At 42.6% G+C, this 25297-nt stretch overlaps 1 protein-coding gene across 1 annotated transcript in view; it reads left to right on the forward strand.

Annotated features, from left to right (window-relative positions):
- Positions 1-1980: 1980 nt before the first annotated feature.
- The window catches only part of MAN1A2 (mannosidase alpha class 1A member 2), a 53588-nt gene continuing 30271 nt past the window's right edge, over positions 1981-25297 (forward strand). Inside the window, exons 1-3 of the mRNA XM_066615067.1 lie at positions 1981-2517; positions 15491-15746; positions 21266-21362. Of these exons, the coding sequence (XP_066471164.1) occupies positions 2207-2517; positions 15491-15746; positions 21266-21362 (664 nt within the window). The 5' untranslated portion in view covers positions 1981-2206. The remainder of the gene's footprint in view (positions 2518-15490; positions 15747-21265; positions 21363-25297) is intronic.

A 25297-nucleotide genomic window follows, 5' to 3' on the forward strand; every position in this document is an offset into this window, starting at 1 on the left:
TCAAGTTGGACGCCACTATTTGTGAAATAAATGTAGCTATCTGGAAAATGATGTTAGGATCAGTGGAGGCTAATAAAGATTGCAATATAACAGAGACCTAAAAAGAGAAGTTAAGATAAGATTGGAGAACTAAGCATTTTCCCCTAGCCACACTATGGAGCGGGCAATGAAAAAGGAGGTGATCTAACGTTTCTGCAACTTGCTGGGGGCAAGGACAGATTCTTTCCTGAAGAGGAATACCTTGAAATCTACCCCAAAGAACAGCGGATGGAATAGAGTTGCAACGGGCCATAGAAAAAGCCCTTCTAATTTTTGGGCATTCCAAAAATGTAAAAATAATTGGGAATTTCCCCCACTTTGACCGGTAGGTGATAATATGCTGGTGAACAGGTTTTATTAACAGCAAGTAGGATATTAGAAGTATAGGTATCCAAAAGTCTCCCTTTAATGAGCCTAAATGCCTCATCTTGGGACAAATGGCCAAGGAGGTCAGGCTCAACTCCCAGTTGCTTTATTTTTGTGCTCCAAGGTTTATCTGAGAAATATGGGTCATCAAGGAGGTGATATAGGAGAGTGTTCGGATCAGTATTATAGAAAATTTTTAGCCAAAATTTGGTTGTTCTAATCCATGCCAATGTTTCGAGATGAATTTGGCCTGATTCAATACAGAGCACCTCATAGGACACACACCGGAGCAGGCCTAGTATACTTCTTAAAAAGGCTGATTGAATCTGCTCCAGTGAGTTATTAAATGCCTTAATCCAAATCGGCACCCCGTATAAAACTTGGGCAGAGCACTTCGCATTAAAAGCCTTCAGTGCCGCTGGAATATACAAACCTCCTTTACTATGAAAAAAACTAATGATGGCTTGCGAAGAGGCTTTAGCAATAGAACGAGCCATATAGCGATGGCGCGTCCATGCTAAATTATGCAAAAATAAAATACCCAAATATTTAAATGTTTTAACCTGTTCTATAATTTGACCATTGAATCTCCACTCACTTGGTCTCCAGGACCTACTGAAGACCATAATTTTTGATTTGACATAATTAATTTGTAGCTTGTTGGAGCAGAAAAATTCAGTACACTTCCTGATTAAACGTTTTAGTCCCAGACGAGAGCGAGATAAAATAACCGCATCAGACACCACCTCAAGTACCACTAGTGGTACCCAGACCACTGCTTGAGAAACACCGGTTGCAATCCGAACCACACTTTCCTGAGTGTAAGCCCCATTGAACAAAATAGGACTTACTCCTGAGTAGACCTAGTGAGGATTGTGCCCACTGTCCTAGAGCATCTCTGGCAGTAGGAGCAACCAGAACAGCAATGTATGTCTTGGACAACAGGCACTAGTGTCATCTTGCTTCTCACCTGAGAAACGCCCTTTTAAAAGCAGCCCCTCCCCCTTCCCAGGTTCCCTCTTTGTCTGAACATTCGATCCAGCAGCATTCGAACGTTCGAGGCAGCAGCCCACGATTATCTTCCCAGCCCAAGACCATAGAGCCAGCCCAGAGAAGAGCAAGGGCTGCTCTTTCCCGCTCAGCTCTATGTTTGAGAGATACTTCCGGTTTCCCCGCGCGCACGCGCAGAAGGGTCGGCGCCGCTCGCTGAGGAGACAGCGCTGTTCGCTGCTTGGCCCGGGGTTGATCGGCGAGGGAGGAGGAGGAGGCGGGGGGAGGAGGCTGAGGAATGAGTCGCTGCCGCCGTGGGGGGAAGAGGCCGCCCGCAGCCAGCGGAGCCAGGAGGCGAGGCCGGCTCCATCGCTCTCCCCTGGGCCGCCTGCCCTAGGACGGGACTGGACGGAGGGGCCGGGCCGGTGCCTGCCCTGAGGGGCCGTGATGAGGGGAGGCACCCCATCCCCGGGCCGGGCATGTGGTGACGGTGGCGGTGACGGGCTGGGCCCCCCCTCGAAGTGAAGCCCAACGGCCCGCCCGCCCAGGTGCGCCTCTCCCCCCCACCCTCGCCTGCCTGCCTGCCTGCCTCTGGATGAGCTCGGCTGGTCCAGACCCGCCATAGGCCGCCGGGATTTGGGACCCCCCATCCAGGAGGAGGCCGCTCTGATGACTGCTTCCCTGCCTGGAGCACCCTCCTGAAGACACGGCAAGGGCCTCGGAGCCCCCCGCCCTCACCAAGCAAGAGCCATCCTCCTCCTCCTCCTCCCTGCAGCTGCTGCTCGTCTCTCTGCCTCCCCTCCCGGGTACCATGACCACCCCGGCTCTGCTGCCTCTGTCAGGGCGCCGGATCCCGCCTCGCAACTTGGGTCCGTCGTCCTCCTTCCCCCACCACAGGGCTACGTTGAGACTCTCTGAGAAATTCATCCTGCTGCTGATTCTCAGTGCCTTCATCACGTTGTGTTTTGGGGCCTTCTTCTTCCTGCCAGACTCTTCCAAACACAAACGCTTTGACCTGGGCTTGGAGGATGTCTTGATTCCTCACGTGGACACCAGCAAAGGGGGCAAAAACGTGGGGGGATACTTGATCCACGGGCAAGGGCATGACCAGCATAGGCACAGGTAAGGTTTGACCACATCAGGCTGCAGTCCTACCCACACTTTCTTGGAAGTAAGCCCCATTGACTATAACAGGACTTACTTCTGGGGAGACATGCATAGGATTGGTTCTCAGTGTGACTGAAGGAAACGTGGCATTGTTGTGTTTCAGGTTTCAGTTCTATACACACATGGGAGTGAGGGCCATTGAAGTAAATAGGCTTACTTCTAAGTAGACTGTGTAGAATTGTGCTGTCAGTCTTGAGTTTGACCTAATGGTCTTTGGAGGTAGCAGTGGTTGATCAACTTTGGGTCCTGGTATTCCATCAGTGAGCTGTCAAATACCTGTTGTGTTGATAGGTGTCTTTCTCTGATGTACTGATAGGTTATCTTTGCCTTTCCTTTCCTGCTTAACAGTGAACCAGGGTATGCCATGAATTTGGACTTTGGAAAACCAGGTACATATCAGCCATGTGCCATTCTATGCACTATTGCCCAAGGAATACCCCAGAGAAGAAAGGCAAATGCTTTTTCCCCCTCTCCCTGGGTCGTATCCTTGAGGAGTGCTGGGGAATGACAGAGATGAGAACTTCAGATGGTGTTTGTCTTCTGCCTTCTGTTTTTTTAGATATGTGGGTCCATGTGTCATGAGCTGAAGCAATCCCTTCCACCAACATATAGATTGTGCCCAATTTTCTGAAATAAGAGGTGTGTATCCAACCTCAAATAACTTGGAAGAAAGGATTTAATAGATATTTGTGACAGACTTGTTTTTTTGCTTACTGTACTCTGTAACCAAGTATACTGATGTCACGAATAAGTGGCTATATATGTCATTATAAGCATCTTTATTCAAGCCTAGCTCTAATCAAACTTGGCACATAAGTTTTCATGAACTGCTCCTGACAAATGGATCTGAAAAATTATTTTTATTATATATAATGTATGTAGGAGAAAAGAGGAGCAACACCAAAAGGACAGAATCCCCAAACTGCTGCAATTCTTCTCCTGGGGTGAGGGGAAATATATATTATGAGGTGAAATGTGTTGGGCATTTGACCACCTTAAAAAAAGTTTTGTTCAGTCAACGAGTCAAATATTAGTAAATACCAAATGGTGGTCATTTGGCTTTTAGGTTTATTATCACAAATATTTCAATTATATACAAGTTTGATACTCAACTGAACTACAAAAACAAACTAGTTAAACTGTTATTGTGAAACAATGACATTAACTTAAAATTTTGTGGTATTGTTCTTTTATAAAGTACCTGAACTGTCTTGGTGTTGTATATGAATTTCAAAAATTACACAGGCTGTACCTGCAGGTTTATACTCATAACAGACAAGAATCAGAAAGGAAAAAGGTATGGCAAGGGTTTAGGAAAACAAGCTCATTCAGTTTCCACTTCTTACATAAAGTTACATGACCACTGTGAGAAACAGCTCTGGAAAGGGAGAAGCCAAAATGCACTTGGTTCCAGCTGAGCCAATGCAGTGAGTCTTCCTGTTTCACCTGTCCTTCAATGCAGTCAAGTGGAACAGAACCTCATTAGAACTTTTAAGAATGTTAGGTAAGGTTTCTATAAATGCGAACAGTTCATTGAACAGTTCTTTTAATAGCTGTTATTTTTCCTAGATCCAGGTCCAGGCACTCACAGGAACTCTACAAAGCAGATGGCTGATCATTTGGAGAGGGTACTCTCTGGTTCTTGTACGAAACAAGATGGAATGATGGGCAGTTCTAATGGTCATCTTTGCCATTGATGACTGCTTGTGTTCTTGTTCATGTTTGTATTTAGAGATGCTTGCAGTTATAATGGGAGGAACTTTGCTGTGTAAGGTTTGTCCCAGAGTGCTGCAAAGAACAATCTGCTCTCTCTATCACCCTTACTAGTGAATGCTACCATAATAAATAAGAAAGTAAGCTATGACTTACATAGTGGCATTCTTTTCAAATATTCTGACTAGCCAGTATTTTGAGCTGATTAAATAATAGACAACCAGTTAACACTATTTTACTGGTCAATTGACCTGTTTATCAACCTAGCTGGGCATACTATATACAATAGTGAACTTCTGTCTGTAATCTTGAATCTTTCCTTCCTCCTCCCACATCTTTCTCCAAGGTTTATGGAATACTGAAAGTGAAAGTACATAATGAAATGAAATGTTGCAGCAAAATAAAAGAACAGCACGTACCTAATATATTTAAAGCAATTCCGCCTACCTTATAATGCTATAAAATTAGTGCAATAAAGCAGCTAAATTCAGTGACCTCCTCCTAATTTCCAAAGGCCTGAATTGGATTGATGCATGGCCCTTGTAACGTGGTAACATTTCCTGTGTATTGTGATTATGTTTTGAAAGAGATTTTTTACTTTGCCTTTTCAGAAAAACGATTGTGTCCAAAGAGTTATCTCATCTGTTGTGCTTTCCACTTTGTTCCTTCCCCATGGCTACTTGAATAATGGTATATTGCATTAAATACTAGAGCTCTTGTAACTAAATATTATTACCCGTGAGTAAGTACCTCATTTTTGTCCTGTAATGTGTTAGCATTCATAAATGGCCAAATGGGAATATGGACTTGCATTCTTATTCAGCGAGGAGTCCATACTTTCAGCATACCCTAATTTGTTCTCTGTGACTTAAAGTAGTTGTCGGTTTATAGGAACTTGAGTATTTTTGCTTACTGATAGTGTCAGATTGGAACAATTCTGAGATCCAACAGTTCAGATTTTTAGCAGATTTTTCTTATGTTCTAACTTATTATGAACATAAGTACTGTATAGTGTATGTATGATAATTGATAAATGGTTCCATTGGAAGTATATAAAAAATACAGTTCAAACATGGCTTGAACCTGGTCAGTTGAGTGACAGAGAGAATACTTCAGAATTCCTTCCTTAATTCCTTTTGCAGTCAGTCTTTGCGATGGCTGATGGGTCATACTCAACCATTTGGCAACCAGGAACGGCCTTTTGCCTCTGCTCTTGCTTTCAATAACATAGACTACGGTAGTTTTGCTATATCTTCCTTCTCCCCTGAGTCTGGCTATACAGATTCAAACCAGAAAGTGCAGTGATTACAGTATTGTTGTGGTTCTCAAAAAGTTGGGCTGAAATGCATCAGGGGGTCCTCAGTCTGCTGACAGTGGGATAGTGCTCCACAATGTGCTAAAGGCAAAGAGTAATATCTAGAGTAGCACTTGCAGAGCTACGATAATGCCCCCTCCTTTATGCTGCAGTTTCATGATTCAGCCCCAAGCCACTTCTGAGGACTGCTGAATTTCTGGGCATTCCCTCCTCTGTGTCCCTTTGGTAGGAAAGGGGGGGAGGGAAGATGCTTTGCCATATCTCTCTTTGGAAGAGTACTGCTCTGATGTTACCTAGCAAGTTTGTTGTTACTGAGTACTGGAACTCTTTTGAATTGCAAATGAGTTATCTGTTTAGCTACTGTTGTGGTGACTAATTTGGCATTGTGAAATCTAGAAATAATGACAAAAACCTGAAGGATTTTGTCTTTTCTCAAGACTTAAATAATCAGTAATATAGTTCTGTCTGGCAGGTAATGAGATTTTCATGTTCACAGCACATGTTTTGTGACCTTTTCAATAGGATTGAGTTGGTTTTAAAGCCTGTGGAATAAGGAGAAAGCTGAGATTCATCATGCCAAGTTTCTGATGAGTTTTAAATCCCTTTTAAATCTGGAATCTAGCAGCCTAGTCCTATCCACACTTTCCTGGAAGTAAGCCCCATTGACTCTAATGGGACTTACTTCTGAGTAGACATGCATAGGATTGGGCTGTTAGTTCCCTGAACTGTCAGTGTCAACCTTCCAGTCACAGATGTGGTTCTGCCTTGTTTTGTGATTGATGTTGCAGTGTCCTGGTTGTGCCAAAAAAGTTGTATAACTACGGATTGCTGTAGCAGTGCAAAATCTGTAACTGCCTTGTGAAATTTAGAGTTCATTATTGGTGCAGCTGCCTAAATGAGAAAGCCAACCTTTTAAGTGCATGCAGCCATCTCATATTTCTGCACTTACTAAATGTTACTGACTCTTTCAGAGTGGGGCCACCCTGCCCTGCTTACACTTTTCTCCTCTATTTGTTGTAGTACCCTAGCCCTACAACAGTGGTTCTCAAACTCTCTGGGAGAGTTTGAGAGCCAATAAGTCTTTGCAGGGGTGGGCGGAGAAGGTAGCGGGGGTGGGGGGAAGGCAGCGGCGCGATCCTGGGGATCGCGCCGCTCTGGGGGCTGCAGGGGCTTAGGTGCACTTACCCAAGCCTCCTGCAGCCTCCCTGGGGTGCAGGGAGTGGAGCGCGATTGCTCCGCATCCACTTTCCCTGCTGCGGGGAGCCCTGCCAGAAGTCACACTGGGCTCCCCACACCCCAGGGAGGCTGCAGGAGGCTTGGATAAGTGCACCCAAGCCCCTGCAGCCCCCTGAGCGGCGTGATGCTGCCTTTCCCATGCCTCTAGACTGCCCCCGCCCCTTAAGGGGGCAGAGACCAGGGCCCTCAAGCTGGGACGTCGCGACGCCCCAGTTTGAATAGCACTGCCCTACAACCTTCATTTGTCTCTGCAAACATCTGTGGCTTCCAACCTCCCTTGATCAACTAACCACTTTCACTCTTCTTTTCCATCTTTCCTGGCAGTCTCCTGGGGGAAAAATAGTTCAGGTTTGGTGATGGATAAATACTAGGCCAAATTTGTACTGTCCGAGTCTCTTACATACCTCCTTCCCCATCCCACAACAAATCGTATTATCTAAGCCTGTATTGTTATTGCTGTAATGCCAAGTTGAACTGATTATAGAGTTTTCCCTACCACCAGGAGTCTATAGATCTGATTTTTATATCCAGCCACCATTTTCCATTGTCACAAACTCTGCTCCTCCCTGAACTGGAGGAAGCACTGAGGTCTTGTTTCTGCTGTTAGGCTGAGTTTTGGTGGCACTTGAAAGAAATAAAACCCTGAGTTCTGGGTTCAAGGTAAGAGTAAGGCAGCAATTTTCAACTGTTATGCTGTGGCATATTGATGTGCTGCGTGGTCTGCAGGTGTGCCACAGGAGTTTGAGGGAGGGTCATTTATTAGTAGGGCCATTAGGGGATGTGATCCTCCCACTGGCAGTGCATTATGCCTTGTTAATTGCCAAAAAAACTGATGGTGTGCTCTAAAAATTTTAGTGCCTTGTCAGTGTGTCTATAAGATGAAAAAGGTTGAAAAATGCGGGAGGAGAGGCTCATCCTTGATCTTGCACTTAGCTTTAAACAGAAGACTGCTCAGTGATCCAAAAGACTTCCAAGCCCAGTAATGTCCACTCTCTGCTCACCTTTCGTTTGAGCAGGCTCTTGCCTAAATAAAATATATATTTGCTGATCAGAAGTTTATTTGTGCTTCAGACAAAAGTGTAACCAGTTACAGCCAGCAAAGATAGGGACGGTTAACTTTCACAGTGATGGCAGCTTTCTGCCTTTATGTCCTTAGAGCAGCTTTTAACTTTTTAATAGGGACTTAGGTGCTTGCCGTCTTCTATTTTAAAAACCATAACAAATGGTGAATAGGTCATGTCAACTTTGCATATTAAACTTGGATTGTTTAGGAGCAGTCTCTTAAAAATACATTTGTACTCTCAAAATCCATATTTTAATTTTAAAGATTCTCTCTTATATTATCTGTTCAGGAAACAAGTGTGGTTTTATGTATTTGGTGAGATACTGTGAATTAGGTTTATTTTAATACCTTTCAAATGATTCCGCTGAGATGGTATAAAAACAACCTGGTTTTCTCTTCCATGCATTTAGAAATGGGGCCACTAAACCATTTTGGTGAAAGAAAAGCAGTTTGCTTTCAGTTTGTTAATGGCAAATAGCAAATGGTGAAATATTAGCCTTTAAGTACAAATTTTATGTTCTGTTGATTAAGCTAGCTCTTCTAAATGGCACTCTTTACTCATTTTAAACTAGAATGCCTTAGCTGACAAAACAAGACTTTTAAATTAAACACATTTTTTTAACCATAGCAGGAACTCAAGAGGAGCCAAGACCAGTTATGGCTCCCAACTGTGTGTTTTCTCTGAATGTTAGTCTCTGTTGGCAACCTTCAGTCTCGAAAGACTATGGTATCGCGCTCTGAGAGGTGGTTCTGGAACACCGTCTAGTGTGGCTGAAAAGGCCAATTTGGGAGTGACAATCCCTTCCACACTGGGAGCAAGTGCAGTCTGTCCCTGGTCTGTCTCCATGGCTATGGGCCTTCCTTCTTTGCCTCTTTGCCTTAGACTGTTGGCCAAGTGTCTCTTCAAACTGGGAAAGACCATGCTGCACAGCCTGCCTCCAAGCGGCCTGCTCAGAGGCCAGGGTTTCCCACCCATTGAGGTCCACTCCTAAGGCCTTCAGATTCCTCTTGCAGATGTCCTTGTATTGCAGCTGTGGTCTACCTGTAGGGCGCTTTCCTTGCACGAGTTCTCCATAGAGGAGATCCTTTGGGATCTGGCCATCATCCATTCTCACGACATGACCGAGCCAACACAGGTGTCTCTGTTTCAGCAGTGCATACATGCTAGGGATTCCAGCACGTTCCAGGACTGTGTTGTGTTACATTTTTAATAGGTGCTCACTTCTTATGTTTATGAGAATAGACCCAAAGTAGCTTCTTTTGTTCTGCCCTTCACAGTGCATTTGTAAAGTCCATAATTCTAGTTCTTATCATTGGTAGATTGTTTGAAGTGGGGCATCTTGAAAATAAATCAAGTTTCTCAAAAAGAGGCTGCATGACTGAAGGAAAACTTCGTGATGATAGGGCACAGGAATAAAGCTTAAATCTGATAAGACGTGTGGTGTCTTGCAAATGTTTTTTGGTTTGCAAAACATTCTGGCTGGATTCATGTATAATGCCGAATCATGGTTTGTGCTAACCATAATCAAAGCATCCATACCATAGTTCAATCTTTCAGAAAGATAACAGGGAAACTGGTTGATAATTTAGAGCATTCTTTTTTTTAACTACAGCATTCAACTCCTTAAATTCATTCCTATCTGCATCATGCAGCCACTTCTTGAGGTGGAACAACATCCATTTCCATGGTGTAGTAGCCCTCTTGAGAGAAATGGTCTTAACTGTAGTTTGTCAATAGTCAGACATAACAGCAAACTATGGTATACAAACCCTCTTCAAACTGTGATTTCAAATTCTAGTTTGGGGACAGGCTGGAATTTAAACTTTAAAGCCGGTTAACAAGGTTTAGTTAGGCCATGGTTTCACATTGCATCTGAATTTCAGCCTATGTGTTACAGTCCTGTTAAAATGTAGTTGGATTCTGCAGCCACTAGTTCTGGCAGCTGTTTTGAAAATGGCACAGGAACTTTATCTGAGTTGCAGCAAGTTTAGTGGTTCACACTCGCAGTGAGTCAGGTGTAACTGACTGATTTAGTAGGCCTTTTTCACCCTGTGACATTGCCTGACAATTCTTCTGTATTGAGTGAAGAAAGAAATAGGTTTTGCAGGGTATTAGTCTCTGTATGTTTCCACAATTGCATCATTGCATCTTGAGAACAGTTCCATAAACCTGACATTGAGGGTGCACTCCTAACCAACTTTCCAGCGCTGACCTAGTCGCAATGCAGCCCCAAGGTAAGGTAACAGACATCCCCTTACCTTGAGGAGGCCCTCTTGACTGCCTCCCCACTGCAGGATGCAGTGCACGCCACATTGGCACAGCTGTGTCAGTGCTGGAAAGTTGGTTAGAATTGTGCCCTAAGTTAAATTATCCTTCTTGCAGTTGTACTGGCTGCCGGTTAGTTTCATTGGATAGAAGTGTGACTTCGCACCACTTAAAATTTTTTATCCTTATATGGCCCCTTCGCTCCTTAGTGATTTTGCTTCCAGTGTTTAAATTATGGGGACTTTGCTCTCCAGCTATTGCTTTTTGATGTCTGGGGGGGGGCATGCATTGGCTAAAAGTGGGGGGAATCAGTGGGTAGGACTTGTAGATTTCTTTAAGTGCTCTTACTCCCCCACCATTCAAGTACTGCTATTGTTTTTCTGCAAAACAAAAAAGTCCCATTCAGTTTGGCTAAGAGACACCAACTCCTAATCATTGAAGTTGTCTTTTTGTGTACCTACTCCAGGTCTAATTTATGTTTTACAATGGTGTGCTCTGAACCGTAAGCAATATCATGCTTGACATTTGTAACTTCAGCATTTTTGAAATGTTTTCATTTTTGTTTTCAACTCCATGTCTATATTTTATTTTGAATTTACCCATTTCAGTGTGCAGCATACTGTGATGATATTTCCACGGAGTTTCCCACTGTGATCCAAAAGGCTTATTTTCCTGGTAATCTCAACTAGTTTGGACTCGTTGTTGTGTCTCTCCATTGTGCAACCCTTTGCGTTTTCACTAAATTTTTTTCTGTTGTGTTACCAAAGGAATTTGTTTAGAGAATTAATTAATAAGCGTTTCCATTGAGAAGAATGCAGGGAAATCCAAGGAAAAAGAGTGGCTAAGATAAAGCAAAACAGCACCTTGATAAGGAATTTTAAACTAGGAACAAAACTAGCAGTGTACAGAAATAAAAAGAATTGTATGCCTAAACATGGTAAAGTAGGATTGTGTATTTAGGGTACACCTGAGGGGAGAAAGGAAAACATGGGTATTGTGCAGGATAAATCCTAACATTTTACCCTGTTCCCTAAGCTAAGGAGGGGCAGGGTTTAGAGAGGGGATTGGAGAGAAGGCCAAGACGCACAATTATGCAGTAGTTACTGTTCCAGAAAACAGCCTGCCAAGCCTTGGTGTGGGAGGTTCCATGCAGCACCAGACAACTTTAACTTGACACAGCCACCCACAAAGGAGTTGTTGCATCAGGTAGAGCGCACCTGACTAGCTGAAATGTCCTTTAATGTATTGGAACTTAGATTACTGCTTATATGCAACTCTGAGGGAAATTTCTTTGGAAGGGCTTAATTACCATAGGTTTTGGGGTCCCCTATTTCTGTGTTAATATGTGACAATGTGTGAATAGAATTCAAACAAGCACTGTTATAGTTCTTTCCTGACATACTGTGAAACACAGGCAGAAGTCAAGCACATACCAACAGGAGATGGAAGGCTTCACAATCCCTTTTTCCCAGAGTCTGTGACCTGCATGAACCGGCAACTTGATAACAAGTACAGTATAGGTCAAGATGGAGTTTTGAGAACTTGACCTGAATTCTGGAAGAGTAGTGTCCATGGATCACATCATGGTCCTTTAATATTTCATGTACGTGTGCTTCGGCTTAACGGTCTAACAGTGGAAGCCTATGCGTGTTTACTCAGAAGTAACTCCTGTCATGTTTTTTTTTTTTAAACTGTTATAAGAAGAATAAAAAGTAACCACAACTAAAGCTCTTAAAGATATTGCTTTTTCAAATTTAATTTAGAATACTGGGTCTAGGTCTGCAAATCCAAATCTTGCTGTGTATTTTTTTTCCTCCTACTGCTGCAAACCAGAAAGCAGGAATTCATAATGGGATTCCATAGAGCGACGTTTGTATGTACTCGATGGCCCAGGGGCACCATTTCAGGATGCGGGGAAGGGGCTTCAAAAAACTGAAAGTTTTTCCCCTTGCAATTGCTTCAGTGGCAAAAACCTATCGCCAAAATGTTTACAAGGCTAGGAAAAAATTGGTATGCAGTACTTCATTCAAGCCCAGTCCCCCCCCCCCATCTCCATTGAACAAAGCCTGATCTTGGTCAGCCCCCTTCTGTCCCTGAACTGAAGGGAAGATAGACTTTGGTTTATGCCAAGCCAGCTGAAGATAGTAGCATGTCTCTGCACTTTGCATTGGTTAACTTTTGCATTCAGTTTTAGATTGTTGTGAACTTTTAAATGTAATTGTTCTTTATGTTCTGTTTATTTTTCATCTTTGCTTTCTATATATTTGCATTTTGCTGGTCCTCTTGTGTTTGTGAAACTTCATACTTTTTCTTGCTTTTTCTGTTTTACACCTTGATGCTTTTTTCTTCTTTATTGAATTCTTTGCCAGTTGCTGCTAGTTGATTCTCCTCCCTTCAATACACATCTGTTTCAGTTAGCCTATAACTAAGTTGTGCTTTAAATTCAGTACTCTCCTCTGGTTTTTAAGTATTTTGTACTTCTGTTCATGTTAAATTGGAAGCCTGCTTGGCAGTGCCTGTCTTCCTACATTTTGTATAATGTTCTATTTTTTCAGATGCTCAGCCAAAGCAATATTTATTATTTCTAGCAATGAAGTATTTGTAAGACTTAATGGAAGCACTGGGATGAGTATTTTGCTATAGTTTTTGTCATATTGGTGAAAAACTTTATATCTGAAAATTGGTTTAAAACTATATGAACCTACACTAGTATAAAAACAAGAATTTCCTGCTGGCATAATTCTGTTTTATTTCTGCTCTATTATCTTGTAGAGATAATAGAATAATTGCTCATAAAAATGGCCTTCTTAAAATGGATTGACCTGAGAACCTTCATAAATGATAAGTCTAGTCCTCCTTTGTCTGCTGCTCCCTGTGCAGGAGTCCTAGCACATTCCCCTACTAGGGCTTCTTCTCTGTCCAAAGAGCTTTGCTTGTGCAAGAACTGCATGGGACCTGCAGATTGGACCATGACCTCAAAAATGATCTGAAAAATTGAGAGTGAAGCAGCTTCTGAGGTCACAATGAATTTTACTTTAGTGACTGTTTGTATTAGGAAATAGAATAGATATTTTTCATGTACATCATATTACATTCTTGGGTGGATGTGCCTAGCTCATCATAGCAATTTGACATTGAATCTGGATGAGGCAATTGTACTGTATATGGGGGGGGGGAGTCCTACTTAGTACAGAGCCTTTCCCTTCTGAAATAAGAGCTCAGAAGTTGACATTCCACTATTGATTCGACTGTATTAATTTTATTTTTCACATTTTATACTGCCCTTTCTCCAAGGAACTCAGGGTGGTGTACATAGTTCCCTCCTTTTGTCTCCCAACAACCCTGTGAGGTAGGTGAGACTGAGAGATAGTGAGTGGCCCATCTACCTAACCTCAAAAAACTATGAACCTTAAAGGTAAGAACTAGCACCTTAAATTGTGCTTCGAAATTGATGGGCCAGAGAGTCCCAAACCACAGTGCTACTACAGTTCTTGGTAATTTTTCACAGTGCCCCTCTAGTTCTGTTGCTGCATCTCTATTGGAAATGTAAACTATCCCGTGATACCCCTGTGAGTTCGCTGCAGCACCCCAGCGCATAGTTTGGGAACCATGGAGATGGGCATCCAGTGCAACCTGAACAATGCTAGAGTGGTGTCCAGCATTTGAACCAATTAAAGTTGCTAAATGTTCAACACCAGCCTCACATAAAGCATGGTGTAGTTGTCAGACCTGGAAGTTACGAACTTCCATGGTCTGACCATGGTAAACTCTTCCAGGAAAGGATGCAGTTGGGTCCAGTCAAAGCTGACAAGAAGTACTCTTAGTCACTACAGCGTCCTGAGCCTCTGTAAGTAGTGCTGCATCAAAGAGCATTGTCAGGCTGCAAACCTGATCTTTTCAGGGTGGTTGCAATTCCATCTAGGCAGATGAAACATCTAGCCCAGATGAGGTAGTTCCTTAACTAACAGTGCCTCCTACTTATCTGTATTAAAATTGTTGTCCGTATCCAGATCCTCAGTAGTCAGAGAAAAACACATGGTTTCTGTTGCTTCTTAGGAACTGCTGAAAATAAGCGATAGGATTGGGTGATATCAAACGTATTAATGACTTTGCAGTCCAAATTGCCAGATGTTTGCCTAGCATTTCAAATAGATGTAGATAAGATGGACGCCTGTGCTATTCCATAAGGCAGGGGTGCCCAAACCCTGGCCCTTGGGCCACTTGTGGCCCTTGAGGACTCCCAATCCGGCCCTCAGGGAGCCCCCAGTCTCCAATGAGTCTCTGGCCCTCTGAAGACTTGCTGGAACCCGCACTGGCCTGATGCAACTGCATTCAGCGTGACAGCCAACTGTTCAACCTCTCACATGAGCTGTGGGACGAGGGCTCTCTCCACTGCTTGCTGTTTCACATCTGTGATGCAGCAGTGGCAGCAAAGGAAAGGCTGGCCTTGCTTTGTGCAAGGCCTTGAGTTATTGCAAGACCTTCATTCATTCATATAAGTTCCATCTCTTATGTAAATTCATTTATGTAAATTTATTCAAATTTGTCATAGAGAGTCAGAGAGATAGTGTATGTCATAGTGTCAGAGAGATGTGGCCCTCCTGCCAAAAAGTTTGGACACCCCTGCCATAAGGTATTGGTTAAGAATCAGAGCAATAGTCCTCCACCTTCATTTTCTGAGACTTCAGAACCAAACCCTCACATAAGATGCATCCTGACAGTAATTTTATTACAAAAGGTTTTTTGAAAATGTAGGTAAGGTTTAAATAGGCAAAAAAGAGAGACTTGAAATTAGAGGCAAAATAAAATAAATTCTAGCAAATGCTACCTTAACATCTCTAGCTAGGGTCATTTGGTTGTATCTCCCTTGTTATAAATAACTGTCTATTTTTGGGCTCTTTTTAAATACAGTAGTTTCAGAGTTTCAGCATTCTTTAGGCTGGTGCACACATTCATGGCATCTGCCTATGCCATTGAACAGCAGGAGGTAGATCTTTCATGTAGCCTTCCATCAGTTGAAACCGTGGTTTTCAACTGAATCTAGTCACACATTCTGCTGCGAGTAATGAGACAGTGAAATTTTTTTGTATGCACTTGGATCTGCTTGAATTGCTGGATTTTCTCTGATATTTTGATATGAGCTTAAAACTTATATAAGTTCTTAAACACCAATTGTTGTATTGTTGGTAAATATTTAGCAGGTTGAATGCAGTTGCTGCTGAAATATTACATAGGCTATTGCTATGAAAGCAAGATACGTTCAGCCCCTACTGATATGATTCCCTCTCAAATTTCCTTTAAGAAATTAGCACTAACTCTTCATTTTCTTCTTTAGGGAAGAAGAGGAACGCTTGAGAGATAAAATTCGTGCAGACCATGAGAAAGCTCTTGAGGAAGCAAAAGAGAAGCTGCAAAAGCCACGGGATGAAATCCAAGCAGAAATTCAGACGGAAAAGAACAAGATTATTCAGGGTTTGAAGAACAAAAGCAGCAAACCTCTGCCGCCAGTCCCTGTGCCAAATCTTGTAGGAATAAACAGTGGCGATCCTGTGGATCCAGACATTCGAGAAAAAAGGGACAAAATTAAAGAGGTAATGGGTCAAGTCATCTGACTTTTACTCACCGGCAGGTTTATTTCTATAAACCTCTCAGAAATCATACTGTTGGTGGCAACCAGGCTTGTCCCCTGCTGATCAGTTTTGCCCCACCCTCATGTTCCTTCCCTCCAGGGTTTCTTTTTGCTTGTCATGTGAGTCACTTTGTCCATTATCTTACTTTTATTTCTGGTAAGAGTAAGAACTGACAAACATGCTAACCTTATAGCACTGGTACAGAATATGAGCAACTTAGTTCTAATGTCTGAAGAGACCTAAGTGGTGATAAACAGATTCTGGCCCCTGTTACCCCCCCCAATGGATATTGGAGATCCTCAGATACTGGGGATGCCCCTGTGCCACCTGTGCCCATTCTGCAATTTTAAATATTACCCAGGAGAAGATTCTTTCTTAAATGAGGTTGCTAAACGTAGCAGCTCATAGCGACCTTCAGGCTGCCTCCTGGCAGTCTGGTTGCTTAGAAAAAACTACACAGAGGTTAACAGGAAGCGGTTAAGTCTGTATTTCCTATTCTTAACTGTTGCCTCATATTTGGAGGAAATGTGGTAGCCACAAATTGAATGTGTGAAAAAGACAAACAAAATGGTCTGGAATGAGAACTTTTAGAATACATTTTATTTAAATACACCTGCCAAGAAATTTGTCTGACATTAAATAGGCTTGAGGTCTGGGCAGGAGACCTAATGGGCTCCTTAAATGGGCAGGAGGTCTGGTCTAGAGGGTAGAGCCTCCATTTGCCTGAAGATAACATCCACAAGGTTGCCAGTTCGAGGCCACCGGCACCGTGTGACCTAGAAGCAGCTGACAAGCTGAAGCTGAGCTATTCCATCTGCTCTGAGCGTGGGAGGATGGAGGCCAGAATGTGAAACCAAATCAGAGAGAAACACCTGAATGTTGTGGTTCTTGAAAGAAAGAACCTTCTTTCATTTGTAAAAATCCCTACGGGGATTTAAATAAGCCTGCCTATGTAAACTGCCTTGAATAAAGTCTTGAATAAAGACCAAGAAAGGTGGTATATAAATACCTGTATTATTATTATTATTATTATTATTATTATTATTATTATTATTATTATTATTGATAAAATTGCCAGTGCTAAGAACATTTTTGTTTTCTAAAGCTCTTGAAAAGTGAACAAGGGATTAATACTTGGTGAGATGTAGCATTTAGTATTTCCAGTTCTTTCTGTTACCAGATCGTGTATTTAACATAAGCTATTCTAAGCTAAAACAAATCAGACTGGTTATTCTGTAGCTGGATAAAATCAGAGAGAGTGCCAGTATTATTATTATTACAATTAATATTAGTACAGCAGTAATTACTAATATGGAACCAGCATGGCGTAGTGATGGGCTAGGACTAGGGGGCCTTGTTCAAATCCCTCTTCAGGCATTAAACATACTGAGTGACCTTGGTCCAGTCACTGTCTGCCAGCTCATCTTACCAGTTGCTGTGAGGATAAAATGGAGAGGCAGAGAGCAATGCCTCTTGCATGTTCTGAGTTTCTTGCAGGAGGGGTGGAATAGGAATGCAGTCAAGCTTTGCAGTTGGAGAAAAAGATATTCTTCCATACGTGTAACTTTGAACTGACCAGCTGTGGAATGGCATGGTTAATGAACACATCAACAGATCTTGTTCAGTAACCCAGTATATTAATGAAGTACGATGGTCTTGATCCAGATATCCCATTTTTACATTCTTTAAATAGTTGGGCGAGCCTGATTTAGTTTTTGTCTGATGTGTGTGTGCGTACCCTGAAGTTGGTGCCATTTGCATGTATTGGGGGTCTAAAATTGTGTGCACATAATTTCATTCTCTGTTCCACTGAGTTATTGCATTGTGAACAAGCTAAATGGGTATGTTATTCCAAGGAACTTGCTTCTCCTTTTTAGTTGTGATTGATTTAAAGTTTGACTCTTCTTTTTGATATATTCTTCTTTTTCTATTGATAACAGTTATATCTGTTACTGTTACTGTTTGGATGCTTAAACACTAAATTAAGATTTTCCAGCTTCTTATGAGGGTATCTGGGCCGCATTAAAATAGTTGTACTACATGCAAATCATATGTTGCCTTGCTCAGTCTTGGAGTACCAACCCAATCTGTATAATGTCTGTTGTTTCGAAAACAAAAATGATGTAAAATATAGAACTTAATTGTACTCAGAATAAAATGTAAAAATTTGCCATCAAGTGAAAGTAGAAAGAAAATTACCCCTTGTGCTGCTGCATTCAGGGAATCCTGTTGAGATTGTTTTGGGTTATTCTAGTCAAAATTTGTCTGAAGTATATGTAGAAATATATGCTATGCACACTCTTAACTCTGTCAATCGGGTATCTTTTCTGAATCTGCTAAATGCTGCAGGCCATCTCAAAATGTTGACTGAAGATGTTTTTAGCCTTGAAAATACTTTCATACAGAGTCCTAGGGTTGATTTTGTAATGTACGAGATGTACAAGATGATGATTGTAGATGGATTGGATAGGGGCATCCGATCCATAGAGGCAGCTGCTGCACAACACAGGGTAAGAGGAATTAATTCCCCTTACTCCGAGTTGCGCTGCATCCCAGCCCAGTCCTGCTCTGGTTGCAGTGCAGATCAGCTGGCCTGCCTGCTCCAGAGCATGTTAGGATTGGGCTGCCTGTGTGTTTAATAAACAAACTTCAGTACTATTTTTCATGACAAAGCAGTTTGCAGATCAGCTGAAAATGCAACAACAAATTATATCTAGAAAGAACAGTGGTAAAATACATTATTTTAAAACTTCTTCAAATCCTTCACGTGAGGGGGAAATATGGATCTTTTTAAGGAGGGAGTTTCTCAGCAGCAAGGCCACCACTTACAAGACACTATCTGTAGTACCCTTTTAAACAAGTTTCTTTCTTTGGTGGGTAAGAGAGGAGATCTTCTGTAGTAGACCATAGTTTAGATTCCCTCTCTGATGTTGGAGATGTTTATTAGGACCAGAGTTCTTTCTGTGCTTGACATTTTTTAAATTATTGTACATTCTATGTATACATTTGTTATTACATTTGTCTAACCATGGCATTCAGCTTTGATCTGTGAGTGTATCTTTGTGTTGCTAAAGCCAGACAGAAAATGCTTGACAAATTATCTGAGGCAAAATAGGTGTATATTTTAGAATATAAATTCATAGGGGACAAGAAAACATTTATAAATTTGTTTAGCTTTGTAAACTGCTTTGTGCACTCCCTTTTGTTGGAAAGTGGTGTAACAGTATTGGTAATAATAAAATTTTAGGCGCCTCATTAAAAATTTAGAACCTTCAGAACCTAATTTTAGAAGTGATCCTCACAAATGTGATTCCCATAAACTTCCGTAGGTTGATTATCTTCTTCTGCTCACTTACGTGGGTTTACTGGATTGGCACCCATTTAGATTAAGTACTGCTAACTCTCTGTTCCCTGATTGAACAAAGTTCACTTCTACTTTTATTAGAAACACTTTTAAATTCGAAAGCTGTCTTTCAGTTGAAAGAAAGCTGGTATTGTACTCTGTTACTAGACAATCCCAAACAAGGTTGGTGCAAGAACACAGCCCTGCTTCACTCCGCTTCGGATGTCAAAAGGGTCTGATGTGGAGCCATCGAAGACAACAGTGCCCTTCATGTCCTTGTGGAAAGATCTGATGATGCTGAGGAGCCTGGGTGGACATCCAATCTTGGGGAGAATCTTGAAGAGGCCGTCTCTGCTGACCAGGTCGAAAGCCTTTGTGAGATCTATGAAGGCTATAAAGAGTGGCTGTCGTTGTTCCCTGCATTTCTCCTGCAGTTGTCTAAGGGAGAATACCATATCAGTGGTGGACCTGTTGGCTCGGAATCCACACTGCGATTCTGGATAGACGCTCTCTGCAAGTACCTGGAGTCTCTTTAGTACAACTCGGGCAAACAGCTTTCCTACAACGCTAAGGAGAGAGATGCCGCGGTAGTTGTTGCAGTCACCCCTGTCACCTTTGTTCTTGTACAGCGTGATGATGTTTGCATCCCTCATGTCTTGAGGTACTCCACCTTCTCTCCAGCAGAGACAGAGGATTTCATGCAGCTCAGTGACGATGATCTCTTTGCAGCATTTTAGGACTTCAGCAGGGATGCTGTCTTTTCCAGGTGCCTTGCCAAAGGCAAGGGAGTCCAGGGCCACGTGAAGTTCTTCTAGCTTGGTTCACTGTCAAGCTCTTCCAGCACAGGCAGGCACTCAATTGTTTGGGATTTTCTTCGCTGTCCTGCTGAAGCAGGCCTTTGGAACTGCAACAGAAGGCATCTATCTCCGGACCAGATCAGACGGAAAGCTCTTCAACCTCTCCAGACTGAGAGCAAAATCCAAAGTCCAGCTGAAATGTCTGCGTGACTTCCTCTTTGCCGACAATGCAGCTGTCACTACCCACTCTGCCAAAGATCTCCAGCAGCTCATGGATCGTTTTAGCAAGGCCTGCCAAGATTTTGGACTGACAATCAGCCTGAAGAAAACACAGGTCATGGTTCAGGATGTGGACTCACCTCCCTGCATTACAATCTCTGAGCATGAACTGGAGGTTGTCCATGACTTTGTGTACCTTGGCTCAACGATCTCCGACACTCTTTCTCTCGATACCGAGCTAAACAAGCGCATCGGTAAAGCAGCTGCCACGTTTTCCAGACTCACAAAGAGAGTCTGGTCCAACAAGAAGCTGACGGAACATACCAAGATCCAGGTCTACAGAGCTTGCGTCCTGAGTACACTTCTGTACTGCAGCGAGTCATGGACTCTTCGCTCACAACAGGAGAGGAAACTGAGCGCTTTCCACATGCGCTGCCTCCGACGCATCCTCGGCATCACCTGGCAGGACAAAGTTCCAAACAACACAGTCCTGGAATGTGCTGGAATCCCTAGCATGTATTCACTGCTGAAACAGAGACGCCTGCGTTGGCTTGGTCATGTCGTGAGAATGGATGATGGGCGGATCCCAAAGGATCTCCTCTATGGAGAACTCGTGCAAGGAAAGCGCCCTGCAGGTAGACCACAGCTGCGATACAAGGACATCTGCAAGAGGGATCTGAAGGCCTTAGGGATGGACCTCAACAAGTGGGAAACCCTGGCCTCTGAGCGGCCCGCTTGGAGGCAGGCTGTGCAGCATGGCCTTTCCCAGTTTGAAGAGACACTTTGCCAACAGTCTGAGGCTAAGAGGCAAAGAAGGAAGGCCCATAGCCAGGGAGACAGACCAGGGACAGACTGCACTTGCTCCCGGTGTGGAAGGGATTGTCACTCCCGGATTGGCCTTTTCAGCCACACTAGACGCTGTGCCAGAACCACCTTTCAGAGCGCGATACCATAGTTTTTCGAGACTGAAGGTTGCCAATACAATAATACAATACTAGACAATATGAAAGTACAGTGTGTTAGGATGAATTTTTAAATGTTTTAAATCAAATATTGGAAGATAATGCGTTACACTGATGATTTGTGTTAACTGATCACAATTTTTTTTTTTTTGTATTTAGATGATGAAACATGCCTGGAATAATTACCGGCAGTATGGATGGGGTCATAATGAATTGAAACCCATTGCTAGGAAAGGACATTCCACCAATATATTTGGTACGTTATTCATTCTAAAAACTTCTTGAAAGTCTGTGTCAACATCCTTTCCTTCGGCTATTTAATAGTATTTTATGAAGTGAATGAGTACTGTTAACTAATTTAATAGACTGTTAAAGAGATTTTGTGTGTGCGTTGGGGGAGTGCATATAAATCTGTTTGTTTTTTTCTCTGCACATTTTGTGCAGGCTCTTATATGGAAATACACCTGCATAGATCATGAAGTGGTACCTTGTAGAAAGCTGTGTAGGAGGGCAGCATTCTGCCCCTGGAGACATGTGAAGAACTTTCAAAGCTTGGCATGGCATTGCAGACAATGCCCCAAGAGGGAAGGAAGAGTTGACAGGCCAGCCTTCTAGCCCTCTGGCTAACTGATCAGGTACTCATGCCCTTCCACTTGGTGGAAACTTTGTATTCATGCTTCAGAGTGCCTCCCTGCTGAAGTCTCTTTTGAGAAGCAGCAGGTGCTTTCTGAGCTGATCCTGAGCTTGTTGTTACCAACTCATTTGTCCTCTTAGCTGCTGAGGGTATTCATTCGTCTTCTCTTCCCCTCCTCTCCCTGCCTCTGGTGCAGCAGGCAGTCTCCCAAGGGCACCTGAGCTGGTGGTAGGAGCTCATGTTGCAGTACTAGGTGTGGTTATTTATTTTTTCACATTTTTTAAAAACTATGGATAGGGAAGAATGCAATGGGAAGTGTCCTTACTGAGACAATGAATGTAGGATGAAATTATTTGTTAGTGCAGGATGGGCATACTTTTAAGAATTTGGAGAGTGTGTTGTAATCTGTGCATCTGCAGTGCTCTGTGTATGGTTGAAGAGAACCATTTGAAGGACAGGAAATTAGGTAATATATATAGGTAAGCGCTATATGGAATATAGGTAAGCGCTATATGGTTTTGTTCTTGGGCATGGTGGTGAGAATCAAAATGCTGTCCACACAGGCTATTAAATCAGACAGTGTTGTTGGGATGCTGTACCTGACAATGAGATGTAGCCAGCCTCTGTGATAAGTAAAAGGATGCAGAAATTATTTCTCCACTTGCTGATAGTCATATAAGAATGATTTGCATATCATTCATGTGCATCATATAAGAATTTCATTAGCCTCATCAATAACATACACTTATGCTAAAACGTATCTGTTGAGCAAAATAGAAGGAAATACTTGGAAGAAACTTTGGCTGCAATCCTAGTTACCATTTCCTGGAAGTAAGTTCCATTGAACATAGTGGTACTAATTTCTGATTAGACATGCCTAGGCTTGCTCCGTTGGGAATATTTCTGTAAACTGATTGTGGTTGGTAGCAGTGCTCCTTTTAAGCTGCGTGGCCATGGAACTCAAAGCCCTGGGAAACCAAGCTTCATGCCGTTTGGAGTTCTGGTGTTCCCAGAAGTTTGTTGGTAATATATGATGTAATTGGGTATGATGTCATTGTTGTGCATTTGGAAGCGCTGCAAGGGCTCTGCCATGGCAGCTGAAAGGATCTGGGCCCTTTAGATCAGTGGTTTTCAGCCTTTTTCATCTCATGGCACCATCAGTGTTTTAACAATTGACAAGGTGCACTGCAGTGCCAGCAGGGGGCTCACCCCCCCATGGCCCTACTAATAAATGACCCTCCCCTCCAAAATCCCACGGCATACCTGCGAACCATTCACAGCACCCCAGTGTGCTCCAGTACAGTGGTTGAAAATCGCTGCTTTAGATGGATTTAATGATTAGTAGCCCTACTGCAGTGCAATTACTGGAAAAGTAGATATTATGAAGTACATGCTACAGTCCTAGTTCTCTAACCCAGTTAAAGTAATTTTTAAAGCCCAAGTGCACCACTTCAGCAGGATCATTCATCCACAACTTTGTTGCATTTAAATTAGTTTGCTTCATGAAATCCTAGCTAGCAAAACACAACTGGTGTTTAACTGATCAGTAGATTCTGTTTATTTGACAAATGCAATGTACAGGTTGAGTCTCATTATTTGTGAGGGTTCCATTCTTGGATGGCAAAAATATCACTAAAGCAAATCCATTTAAAAAGCAATGTCCTTTTGCTAGTTGATATAAAAACACCCTTGCTGACTTTTGTGATGTAAAATAGAGTCATTAAGAAGACAATCCATCAATCAGTCTCTCTCCAGGAGCTTAGAAAGGCTTCACTCAGAGTGCTCCCTTCACCCAGAGCAAAGTGATTATCTTTCTTTCACATGTTCAGAGGGGCAGCAGGGGTTGCTTGCCTAAGTGCCTGGATAGAGACTGATTGATGGATTGTCAGCTGGTTGCCCTTTCTTGTATTAACTATTGTTAAATGACTGTTTTCTTTTAATTTAAAGGGCCCTTTAGAAAAATCTGTGGATAATTAGGTTATACCTGTAACCCCTTGCACTACTGTTTCTCTACAATAGTAAGAAAAGCAGTTTTTTAAAATGTGATTTTTAAAGGGATGCATTTTTCCCTTCTCCAGGGATCAGCACATTCCTTCTCATTTACAGTGGCCATTCACGTTGAGTCAAATCTGTATATAAAAAATACGTGTATAACAAGATTGGACCTGTAGTCTTTTTTTCTCACATACCAATTTTCAGAGCTCCACCGTCTTATATTGTCATTAGAATAAACTGAAAACTGATGGTGGTCATGATTTTTAAAAATTGAATTTAGCATGTTTATATACCCCTTTTAAGCAAACTTTTCTAAGTGTGTGGAGTGAGCAAATGAAAAGATAGTTCCCTGAACCATAGGGGTTTGCATTCAAATGTTAAAGCCCTACTAATAACTCTTTGTTATGATAATTTATAGCCAGCTTTCCTGGGTTAATATTCACTACTCAGTCCAGTAGATCAGAGGTGGGTAACGTGCATAGTTGTTCCCTTTTACTGTGTTTCTGGTGAACTGCGTATAGAAGCAAGCATATCATTGTAATTTCAGTTACAGTTCTGGGGCATGGAAATGCTTAGCTAGGTAAAATCAAGCTCAGAAACAGCATACCAATGTGTAAACTTGAAATTTGCTGTTAAATATTTTGACAAGAGTTTGCAGACTTGAGACCAACTGGTTAAGAGTTTATGCTGTATAAACACAAAGTCTGGTTCTAAAGGTACTTTGATTCCAAAGCTTAAACAAGTCCTTAGGCCAACCGTTTTCAACCACTGTGCCATAGCACACTGGTGTGCCATGGATGGTCTGCAGGTGTGCCATGAGAGTTTGCGGGAGGGTCATTTGTTAGTGGGGCCACTGGGGGATACAAGCCCCTGCTGTCAATGGGTGTGCCTTGTCAATTATCAAAAAACTGATGGTGTGCCTTGACAATTTTAGCACCTTGTCAGTGTGCTGTGATATGAGAAAGGTTGAAAGTTGCTGCCTTAGACTAAGCAAAGTTAGTGGACCCCTTTCCATTGTTGCTTCTACAGAAGGAGTGAGGAAAGAGATGTAAGCGAGTTGTGCTTATTCTCTCCTCCCCCCCCCCCCCCAAATCTTGGTAAAATGTAAGAGGTGCAGTATATTCTCTGGTCGTAGGCATAAGAACATAATTTCCTTTCCTCATCCATTTCCTCCCTCACCCCTTCATATGGGATTATAAGTCGGAAGAGGAGGAGGAAGGATTGGCATTCAAGCCCTTATTACAGGAGGAAACACAACTCAGGCCCAAATCCTATCCAACATTTCCACACTGACACAGCTGTGCCAGTGGGGCATGTGCTACATTATGCAGTTGGGTGGCAGTCTTGGAGGCCTTCTCTGTGTAAGGCCTCTTGTAGGAGAAGGTAAGACAGTGGTTCCCTTGTAGGAGTTTGGGAAGCACTGAGGTAAGTAAGGGAATGTTTGTTCCCTCACATTGGAGCTGCACTGCTGATACCTTGGTGCTGGAAAATTGATTAGAATTGCACCCTCGCTCACTTGAGCAGCAGTCTCTAAGCACCTTTTGGGGGTGTAACCTCCAGGA

This window comes from Tiliqua scincoides, chromosome 2 (assembly GCF_035046505.1).
Source record: "Tiliqua scincoides isolate rTilSci1 chromosome 2, rTilSci1.hap2, whole genome shotgun sequence".
Taxonomy (NCBI): domain Eukaryota; kingdom Metazoa; phylum Chordata; class Lepidosauria; order Squamata; family Scincidae; genus Tiliqua; species Tiliqua scincoides.